This window comes from Rana temporaria, chromosome 7 (assembly GCF_905171775.1).
Source record: "Rana temporaria chromosome 7, aRanTem1.1, whole genome shotgun sequence".
Lineage (NCBI taxonomy): Eukaryota > Metazoa > Chordata > Amphibia > Anura > Ranidae > Rana > Rana temporaria.
Window position 1 is genome coordinate 118,729,014 of NC_053495.1, and position 12,058 is coordinate 118,741,071.

The 12,058-nt window shown below is 42.9% G+C and overlaps 1 protein-coding gene across 2 annotated transcripts in view; it reads left to right on the forward strand.

Moving 5' to 3' along the window:
* VAV3 (vav guanine nucleotide exchange factor 3) overlaps positions 1–12,058 on the forward strand; it is a 333,028-nt gene that overhangs the window by 258,382 nt on the left and 62,588 nt on the right. For both annotated transcript variants that reach the window (XM_040359896.1, XM_040359897.1), the window contains exon 18: positions 1,722–1,744. In XM_040359896.1, the coding sequence (XP_040215830.1) occupies positions 1,722–1,744 (23 nt within the window). The remainder of the gene's footprint in view (positions 1–1,721; positions 1,745–12,058) is intronic.

The window sequence follows — 12,058 nt, forward strand, 5'->3', positions numbered from 1 at the left end:
ACAGGTCGTGGATCTGTGTGTTTAAACATACAGATCCATGTCCTTGTCTGTGTAACGGCTGATCGCTGGTACCCGGCGGACATCGCGGCCGCCAGGCACCCAGTGGCCATAGGAACCGAGGACGTCAATAGACATCCTCCCGGCATTGTAGAGCCACCTTGTTGCCGTCTTCGTACAGTGGCCGGGGCTCCAAGTGGTTAATGTGATTTTATTTGTATAATTTGTCTGTATTGTCTGAATGTTGTTTGCATATAAAAATAAAAAAAGATCTGATTTAAAAAAAAATATTGACTTTTGTTAACTACTTGCCGACCTGCCGCCACAGTTCTACAGCAGCAGGTCGGCTCCCCTGCACGAGAGCCCGTACAATAACGTCGGCCCTCTTAGCGGACACTAGGGGCACGCGCGCCCCCCGCTCGTCCCTGACTCCCGTGCGATTGCTTGTTACAGAGCAGGGACCGGGAGCTGTGTGTGTAAACACACAGCTCCCGGTCCTGTCAGGGAGAGAAATATATGAACAGCGATCAGTCATTTCCCCTAGTGAGGCCACCCCCCTACAGTTAGAACACACCCAAGGAACATAGTTAACCCCTTCCCTGCCAGTGGCATTTTTATAGTAATCCAATGCATTTTTATAGCACTGATCGCTATAAAAATGCCAATGGTCCCAAAAATGTGTCAAAAGTGTCCGAAGTGCCCGCTATAATGTCGCAGTACCGAAAAAAAACCGCTGATCGCCGCCATTACTATTAAAAAAAATATATTAATAAAAATGCCATAAAACTACCCCCTATTTTGTAAACGCTATAACTTTTGTGCAAACCATTTAACTAACGTTTATTGCGATTTTTTTTTTAGAAAAATATGTAGAAGAATACCTATTGGCCTAAACTGAGGGAAAAAAACGTTTTTTTTATATATTTATTATGTAAAAAATATTATTTTTTTTCAAAATTGTCGCTCTATTTTTGTTTATAACGCAAACAATTAAAACCGCAGAGGTGATCAAATACCACCAAAAGAAAACTCTATTTGTGGGGAAAAAAGGACGCCAATTTTGTTTGGGAGCCACGTCGCACGACCGCGCAGTTGTCAGTTAAAGTGACGCAGTGCCGAATCGCAAAAAGTGCTCTGGGCTTTGACCAGCAATATGGTTCGGGGGGTTAAGTGGTTAAACAGGAGTTACCCAGCCCGTTCTTATTTCTTTTTTTATTTGTTTAATGTTGCTCTGTATGGGAACTGGTCATAATTTCATAGAAATGAAAAAAGGCACTTCCTTCAGAATAAGCTTGATGTATAACTGTATCAAAAAGCAATTTGTTATTACTCTATCAGTAGAATTTTACATTTGAAGTGCATTAGCCCCAATTCAGCTTTTCAGCGCACTAACAAAGTGATGGTTATTGGTTTATAAAATATATGTGTAGGGCACAGATGTCTTTTTTCGTATGCATGAGTGTTAAATTTGCTTTCAGCCTCAGTGATATTTCCCTAGGTGCCCTTTACAGCTTAGTATGCCGTAGGTTTGTGTTACAGGCAACATGATAAATAAGCCTGTCAGAATGCACTCGTTACCTGACAGCAGGTACAGGTATGTGACCGCCCCTTATTCCTTTACAATCACTGAAAACGCCCAGATCAGGAACACTCTGCTTTCTGTACACAGTTGCTGCGCTTTCTTATCTTTCCACGTGTAATGCAGATTTTCAATTTTCTTCCAGACTGCGGGACGCTGAAGCATGGGGTAGGTTAGTTTTAATATCTTTATAGTATTCTTTGTATGACAGCATGTCAGCATGTGCTGTGTAAATAGAAATTGTAGGTGATTTTACAGAACCGTATGAGAAAAATGTCATAAAATCAAATGACTGTTGATTTATTTGCATTTAAAACACATCAAATATGCCGTGTTACTTCCTGTATAATGTCATAGAAATATATCCTGTACGGCCCGGAATCATCAAACTTCAATATCAGCTGATTGGTTACTATGCACAGCTACACCAGATTCTGTGTGCACCAGTTTTAGTAAATCCCCCCTACGGCTCACGGCACCAGTGCTAAAGGAGGCTTCTTGAAAGTTCATTATTTTTTATAAAATCATTTATTGGCAACAAATGTTGTAAAGCAGAACAAAAGTTTGAGCTGACCTCCACTCCAGTGATGCAAGTTTCCTTGTCAGCGCTGACATCTTCACTCAGTTGTCTTCCAGGTTCGGAGATTTTGATTGGCCAGGCTGAGATGATGTATTTCCTGCACATGTGCACTGGAGTTCATTCATCCTGGCAGATGCTGTAATTGTACAGTGTACAATGTAAAGTAGTTTGTAAGGAGGAAGGTGAGACACTTGTAATGCGGAACAGACATAGTGGGGCGATTTATTAAAGGAAAAAATCTTGTTCACTTTGTAAGAGAATTAGCTTAGTGGATGATATGAAGCTCTGCTGTATTTCATCATTCAATAATGTGCATGCAAATATATATATATATATATATATATATATATATATATATATATATATATATATATACCGTATTTATCGGCGTATACCGCGCACTTTTTTGCCCTGAAAATCAGGGCAAAATCGTGGGTGCGCGGTATACGCCGATACCCGCTTTCCCGCGCAGAGTTTTGAATACTGCGCCGACATATACCGAGCGCAGTACACTCGGGTATAGTCGGGCAGTCTCGGCTCCTTCCGCGCTCACGTCCTGGATGTACAGGACGTCAGCGCGAGAGTTGCCGAGCATTGCCGACAATACACAAGTGTACTGCGCTCTGTATATGTCGGCGCAGTATTCAAACTCGGCGCGGGAAACGAGCGGGGAGGACGCCGGACCCGCCGAAGAGGATACCCGAAGCCGCAGACGGATGCCGGACCCGCCGAAGAGGACACCCAAAGCCGCAGAAGGACGCCGGACCCAACGAAGAGGACACCCGAAGCCGCAGACGGACGCCGGACCCGACGAGGCCGCCGATGGACGCCGCGCAAGACACCAAAACTGTAAGTACAAAAAAAACGTTTTTTTCCACAGGATTCGGGGCAACTTTAGGGGTGCGCGGTATACGCGGGAGCGCGTTATACCGCGATAAATACGGTATATATATTTATATATATTTTTGCATGTATAGTCATTCCAAAGTGAATTTCGCTGCATTCACCAAGTTAAAGTGATACTAAACACACACTGGGGGTTATTTACTAAAGGCAAATCCACTTTGCACTACAAGTGCACATGAAATTGCACTGAAAGTGCACTTGGAAGTGCAGTGCTGTAGATCGGAGGGGGACATGCAAGGAAAATAAAAAAACAGCATTTTAGCTGGCACATGATTGGATGATAAAATCAGCAGAGCTTCCCCTCATTTCAGATCTTCACCTCAGATTTACAGCGACTGCACTTCCAGTGCAATTTCATGTGCACTTGTAGTGCAAAGTGGATTTGTCTTTAGTAAATAACCCCCATTGTAACCTTGTGTCCCTTCTATTTCTGTATGTGGATGATGGCACTGTAATTATTTGAATAAAAAAAGAAAATCAAAGTACCTTTTTCCTAATCGATATACAGCTGTCACATGACCCAGCTCTCTCCCAGTCTTCAGGGAAAAATAAGCAGGAGGAGCTTCTATTCCTCTGCTGCTGGTCACATATTCACAATAAAAGAATAGCCTTTGGAATACAGAGTAATACAGAATCAAAATAAACAAATAATATCAATAAACAGTTTTAAATTAGTATACAAATATACAGTATCTCACACCCGTCACATTTTTGTAAATCTTTTTTTATTTCTTTTCATGTGACAACACTGAAGAAATTACACTTTGCTACAATGTAAAGTAGTGAGTGTACAGCTTGTATAACAGTGTAAATTTGCTGTCCCCTCAAAATAACTCAACACACAGCCATTAATGTCTAAACCGCTGGCAACAAAAGTCAGTACACCCCTAAGTGAAAATGTCCAAATTGGGTCCAAAGTGTCAATATTTGGTGTGGTCACCATTATTTTCCAGCACTCTCGGGCATGGAGTTCACCAGAGCTTCACAAGTTTCCACTGGAGCGATAACACCAAAATTAACACACCTGCTTCCCATTCACACCTGATACACGGCAACACTAACAAGTCACATGACACGGAGAGGGAAAATGGCTAATTGGGCCCAATTTGGACATTTTCACTTAGGGGTGTACTCACTTTTTTGATATACTGTGTATTTTAAATCAAATCTTTAATATTTTGTAGAATTAACATGATTTGTGTGGATTTCTGCCAGTCACAGGCTGTGTCACGCCCCTTTAGCCTGTGTCTTATGCCGCGTACACACGATCGGTTAAACCGATAAGAATGGTCTGATGGATCGTTTTCATCGGTCAAAACCGATCGTGTGTGGGCGCCATCGGTTAATTAACCATCGGTTAAAAAAAAGGCAACTTGTTTTAAAATTAACCGATGGGTTCCTAACCGATAGGACAAAACCGATCGTTAGTAGGCACGACCATCGGTTAAAAATCCACGCATGCTCAGAATCAAGTCGACGCATGCTTTTAAGCATTGAACTTTGTTTTTTTCAGCACGTCGTTGTGTTTTACGTCACCGCGTTCTGACATGATCGGTTTTTTAACCGATGCTGTGTAGGCGCGACGGACCATCAGTCAGCTTCATCGGTTAACCGATGAAAACGGTCCATCGGTCCGTTCTCATCGGATGGACTGATCGTGTGTACGCGGCATTAGAATAAGATGGAGGTGAAGCCACCATTAATCTACTTGTAATATCCCGCCTCCGTTATGTTAAGCTGGTTAGTGGGCATAGAGGCGGAGGAAGGGAGTGCGCTGTATATAGTCACATGGGCCGCTCAGGGAGGAAATGCGCAGCATAGAAACTCGCTGAAAACTGAGCATGTGCAGAGTTGCCACTACAGCTGCAAATCCCTAGCTGAATTGGGGATATGGGCAGAAGATGAAGACAGAGAGCTGCAGCATTAACCAGATGTTTTGCACAATACAGAAGAGGAATCTCATAGTGAGCATGAGCCGTATGTAATACATCATTTATTGATAGTTTTTATGTTGTGGTTTTAGTGACACTTTAAGAGAAAATTCCATTGCAAAGTGAACAGCCTATTTGCCTTTGGTAAATCAACCAAAGCATGTCTCTTCTTCAATAACAAAAACCTTCCTGCTTGCAAATGATGATTTTTTTTGCTAAGGTTCTGCTTTAAGACATAGCCTCAGTCATTATAATGCTATAAATGGACAGATGTGACCCTGAAAATAACAGAGAAGGCGATTCTGCTCTTCACCAAGCAGGCCATTAGAGCCTAGGAACCTGCCATGATCCTTGCTGGCATTGTACTTGCCCCTTTCTTTCTTACAAATGCAAGTTTGAAAATCTCGGTTTATGATTATAAGGAGTCTGATACATTCCGTTCAGATTCGAACATTTTATGTGCAGAAAGAATAACTAGTGATTGGTCAGAAGGTGAGATATAGGTCTTGAATGATATTTCAGCTTATTAGGAAGTCATCCTTTTCAGATGGCCATTCAATACATAATCAGTACAAGTGGTTATTATGGGCCAGATCCACGTACCTCGGCGCATATATAAGCCCGGCGTAGCGTATCTCAGATACACTACGCTGCCGTAACTTACAGCGTATTTTCCATATCCACAAAGAATTTGCGCCGTAAGTGTAGTGTTACTGTGTCGGCGTAAGGGCGCGCAATTCAAATGGATAAGATGTGGGCGTGTTTTATGGTAATTCATCTTGACCCCACTTAAATGATGTTTTTTTTTAACGGCACTTGCGCTGTCGGTGGGGGTATCCCAGTGCGCATGCTCGAAATCACGTCGCAAATAGTCAATGCTTTCTACGTGAACGTAATTTACGCAAAGCCCTATTCGCGAACGTTTTATGCAAACGACGTACACAACGGAAAATTTGACTTATTTAACATTGCGTACGCCTCATAGACCCAGGCGTAACGTTACGCCGAAAAAAGCCTTACGTAAATGACGTAAAAAAATGCTCCGGCCGGACGTACATTTGAGGATTGGCGTATCTAGCTCATTTGCATACTCTACGCGGAGATCAACGGAAGCACCACCTAGCAAGAAACTCGATGGGAGACGTATTCTGCCGAGAAAACCGGTCGTGTGTACACTTTTCGCCGAGAAACCCGTCGAGGAACTCGTCAAGCCAAATAGAGAGCATGTTCTCTATTTCCTTGTTGGGCAATGGGAAAATTTGGCTCGCCGAGATCCTCGGCGGCTTCACAAGGAACTCGACGAGCAAAACGATGTGTTTTGCCCGTCAAGTTTTTCGGACGTGTGTACGGGGCTTTAGAGTACAGCACAATGACCATCTGAAAGATATCTGCTAATGTTTAAAGTGATCATAAACACTGATAAATAGCCGTCATGTTAAATAACCACAAAATATGTTACTTTTATTTGGTTACTTAGTTATACCAATAATGCATAGATAGGAAATCTGTGTTGAACCTTCACATGAAAATTTTCCGTGTATGGCCAGCTTTACATGAGAGTCAAGCCTCCTCCTCGGGGTGTTCTTTATGTTATTCATGTTTCTGACAACCACTCATTGACTTCTGTTGTTAATGTGTAGAAAGACACCCTTGGGCAACAGACAGGAACAGCGTGTTTACTTCAAGCACATTTACACTTGGAAGCATGCAGTTATTGCTACACACAGCACACAAGAAAATGTTACAAAACATACAACTTCTTTTAGCTAAGGAACATTAAATACAAATGCAGTCTAAGTTCATAGACCACTAGTTGAGATTTTAACCACTTAAGGACCGGACCAATATGCTGCTAAATGACCCAAGGGGTTTTTACAATTCGGCACTGCGTCGCTTTAACAGACAACTGTGCGACGTGGCTCCCAAACAAAATTGGCGTCCTTTTTTCCCCACAAATAGAGCTTTCTTTTGGTGGTATTTGATCACCTCAGCGGTTTTTATTTTTTGCGCTATAAACAAAAATAGAGCGACAATTTAAAAAAAAAATGCAATATTTTTTACTTTTTGCTATAATAAATATCCCCCAAAAACATATATACATTTTTTTTCCTCAGTTAAGGCCGATACGTATTCTTCTACCTATTTTTGGTAAAAAAAATCGCAATAAGCATTTATCGATTGGTTTGCGCAAAATTTATAGCAATTACAATATAGGGGATAGTTTTATTATTATTTTTTTTTACTACTAATGGCGGCGATCAGCGTTTTTTTTCGTGACTGCGACATTATGGCGGACACTTCGGACAATTTTGACACATTTTTGGGACCATTGTCATTTTCACAGCAAAAAATGCATTTAAATTGCATTGTTTATTGTGAAAATGACAGTTGCAGTTTGGGAGTTAACCACAGGGAGCGCTGTAGGAGTTAGGGTTCACCTAGTGTGTGTTTACAACTGTAGGGGGGTGTGGCTGTAGGTCTGACGTCATCAATCGAGTCTCCCTATAAAAGGGATCACTCGATCGATGCAGCCGCCACAGTGAAGCACGGGGAAGCCGTGTTTACATACGGCTCTCCCTGTTCTTCAGCTCCTGAAGCCACGGAAACCGCCGCATGTACCGGGGGGGGGGGGGGTCCCGATCGGACCCACGTCTAGGCAGGGACGTACAGGTACGCCAATGTGCCTGTCCGTGCCATTCTCCCGACGTATATGTACATGCGGCGGTCCGGAAGTGGTTAATATAGTACAACATATTTTATGTAATAAGTACTATAAATGTGTAAAAGTGCTATGTTTACAAAAACTAAAGCTATGAAATGTGAAGGTGGTATACTGGCAGTCTTAAATCTTAAAGGGGTTGTAAAGTAGGGTGACCAGACATCCCCAGTTTCAGGGGACAGTCCCCTGATTGAGGACACTGTCCCCGAACCAAGTCTGTCCCTGGTTTTGTCCCCAGATTGGATTTAATAGGGGCAGGGGCAATTTCAAAGACAATCAGTGCAGAATTAAAATAAAAAAATTTGAATTGCACCCCCCCCGCGCTCCGCCGTGCCTACTAGCATAGGGGGGTTGAATTTTTCCCATTATCTGTGCCCCTTTCTGATGATCATGTGCTGGTCGGAGCGGAGGGAATATTTCTTCAGTTTCGGGCGCATGCCCATTCAGCTCCGCTCGCATGTTCTTCTGCCTTGGCTCAAATCCTGGCCAGCCACCTGCCTATCTCCTTGCCTTCCCTGGTGGAGTGATCTTCCTCCGCTCCCCACCCAGTAGTAGCCGGGGGCCGGAAGAGTGAGACTTGAGAGGCTGTGAGGCGGGGGAGGTGCCGGCGACGGGCAGAGAGTCGCTGATTGTTGCCATTACTAGTAAAGAAAAAATATGTCCCCGGATTTCATTTTAAAAATCTGGTCACCTTATTGTAAAGGTACAATTTTTTTCCCCTAAATAGCTTAATTTACCTTAGTGCAGTCCTCCTTTACTTACCTCATCCTTCGATTTTGCTTTTAAATGTCCTTATTTCTTCTGAGAAATCCTCACTTCCTGTTCTTCTGTCTGTAACTCCACACAGTAATGCAAGGCTAGTAGTGGGAGTCAGGACGCCCACTAACACACAGCTCCTTTCTCTATCTGCAACGTAGAGAGCGGCCTGACTCTCCTGTATTCCAAGGGAGGGGGCGAGCACGACACTCCACACCAGGGAGAAAGCCTCGCATTACTGTGTGTAGTTACAGACAGAAGAACAGGAAGTGAGGATTTCTCAGAAGAAATAAGGACATTTAAAAGCAAAATCGAAAGATGAGGTAAGTGAAGGAGGACTGCACTAAGGTAAAGGAAGCTATTTAGGAAACAAAAATGTACCTTTTACAACCCCTTTAAGGTCGCAAATTTCTTTCTTGCAACCATGGTGCAGAAAGTGTTAAAAGGGGAGAACATAGTGATTATTGCTAGCGGTTATAACAGTCACTAGTAATAATCGCATGTAAAAATCTGACAGGCTGGCTGTGCCCAAGTTGACTGATCATTCAACTTGGATACCTTCAGCTTGCCCATACATGGTTCGAATCTCCCTGCTGAACCGGCCGAGATTTGAACCATCTATGGCGGGCTTTAGTGTATATACAGCGGGTAAAATAAGTATTTAACATGTTCCCATTTTTCTAGGTAAATACATTTCCAAAGATGCTATTGACATGAAATGTTCACCACATGTTGGTAACAACTCATGCAACCCATACATACAAAGAAACCAAAGTTATGTGTAACAAAATGGAATGACACAGGGAAAAAGTATTGAATATGCTAACTTAAATTTTTTTAATATTTCGTACAAAATCTTTTGTTGGTAATGGCAGCTTCAAGACGGCTCCTGTATGGAGAAATTAGCCGCATGCATTGCTCAGGTGTGATTTTGGCCCATTCTTCCACACAAGCAAATCTTGAAGGTTCCATGGGCCGCGTCTATGAACTCTGATATTTAGTTCTTTCCATAGATTTTCTATTGGGTTGAAGTCAGGCAATTGGCTGGGCATTTCTAGCGGCTTTATTTTCTTTCTTTGAAACTAATTGAGAGTTTCCTTGGCTTTGTGTTTGGGATCCTTGTCTGGCTGAAGTGTGCACCCTCATTTCATCTTCATCCTGGTAGATGGCAGCAGATTTTTATCAAGAATATCTTGGTACATTTTTCCATTCATCCTTCCTTCAATTACCGTATTTTCCGGCGTATAAGACGACTTTTTACACCGGAATTTCACAGCCAAAAACCGGGGGTTGTCCTATACGCCAGGTATAGCAGCTACTCACTCTATTTCAGCCAGCCAGGCGCTCTGTAAGTCTGTTCTGTATTCTGCGCCGCTCAGCCAATCCCGATGCACTCTGTTGATGACAGAGCATGCTAAGCCTGCTTGGATTGGAGTAATAACCTCTGCCAATCAGAGCAAGCTTAGCATGCTCTGTCATCAACACAGTGCATCGGGATTGGCTGAGCGGCGCATATACAGACTACATACAGCACCCGGCGGCGGCATCATTTTCGTTTTGAAAAGGCATTCCATACAGCCTTACAAAGCACCCGGGGGCGGTGGCGGAGGTGGCGGGTCGTCTAATACGGTGAGTAGACCATAAAACCACCGTTTTTTGCAGTGTATTAGGGGGTCGTCTTATATGCCGAGTCATCTTATACGCCGGCAAATACGGTATATGAAATTTGCCAGTACCGTATGGTGAAAAACAGCCCCACGGCATGATGTCCCCCACCTCCAAACTTCACTGTTGGTATGGGGGTGTTTTTGGGGTGATGTGCAGTGCCACTTGACCTCCAAAGACGCTGTGTATTATGGCATCCAAGGAGTTAAATTTTGGTCTCATCTGACCAGACTATATTCTCCCAGTATTTCACAGGCTTGTCTAAACGATTTCACAGGCTTGTCATACTTTAAACGAGCTTCAGAATGATTTTTGTTTAGCAATGCTGTCTTGCGTGGTGAGCATGCATACAGGCCATGACGGTTGAGTGCATTACTTATTTGAAACAATTGTACCTGCTAATTTCAGGTCTTTCTTAAGGCTCTCCACAAGTATTCCTTGGCTCTTGGACAACTCTTCTGATAATTCTTTTCACTCCTCTGTCAGAAATCTTGCGAGGAGCATCTGGTCATGGCTGGTTTATAGTAAAATTATGTTCTTTCCACTTCCGGATTATGGCTCCAACAGTGCTCACTGGAACATTCAGCTAAGTTTAGAAATCCTTCTGTAACCAATGCTATCAGTATGTTTTGCAACAAGAAGGTCAAAAATGTCTTGAGAGAGCTCTTTTCTTTTACCCATCATGAGATGTTTCTTGTGAGACACCCTTTTATAGGCCATCAATTCAGACTGAACCAGATGATATTAATTTGCACTGACAAGGGGCAGAATTGCTTTCTAATTACTGACAAAAAAATTGTCCAAGAGCCAAGGAATACTTGTGGAGAGCCTTAAGAAAGTACCTGGAATTATCAGGTACAATTGTTTAAAAAAAGGTAATGCACTCAACTGCCATGGCCTGTATGCACGCTCATCACTCCATTGCTGAACAAAAAGCATGCTGAACCTCGTTTAAAGTTTGCTGCACAACATTTAGACAAAAATCTGCTGCCACCTACCAGGATGAAGATGAAATGAGGGTGGAAATTTCAGCAAGACAATGATCCCAAACACAAAGCCAAGGAAACTCTCAATTGGTAAAAATAAAGCTGCAAGAATGGCCCAGTCTATCACCTGACTTGAATCCAATAGAAAATCTGGAATGGAATATAGAAAGAACTAAAGAGTTCATAGAAGAGGCCCACGGAACCTTCAAGATTTAAAGACTGTTGGGAAGAATGGGCCAAAATCACACCTGAGCAATGCATGTGACTGGTTTCTCCATACAGGAGGCGTCTTGAAGCTGTCATTACCAATAAATACTTTTGTACATAGTATTAAATACATTTCAGTTCAATACTTTTTCCCTGTGTCATTCCATTTTATTACACATTACTTCATTTCTGAACTTATTTGTTTTGGTTTCTTCGTATAAATGGATTGCATGGGTTGTTATTCGGACGCTAGCGGTGTGCTATTAACCCCAGCTAGCGGCCAAAAAAGGTTAATACCGCCGGCAGAGGTGCATTGCCGGCGGTATTACAGCGGTGTCCCATGGTTTTCAATAGAAAGGAGCAGTAAACACACCGCTCCTCTCACCGTTCCAAAGATGCTGCTGACAGGACTTTTGGAGAGGTCCTGCAAGCGCATCGCCTCAGTGTGAAAGCACTCCGGCTTTTACATTGAGTCTGCAGGGCAGGAGTTTTTTAGGCGCTATTTAGGCGCTATTTTTAGCGCTAAACCGCCTGAAAAACTTCTCAGTGTGAAAGGGATCTTAGTCACCGTTCTCTGCTCAGGGAAGACCGAGAACTGAACGATCATTGGTCACTTAATCACTCAGGGCCAGGTTCACAAAAGAGATACGACGGCGTATCTCCTGATACGCCGTCGTATCTCTGTGATCCGCCCGTCCTAACCATGCGGCTGATTCATAGAATCAGTTACGC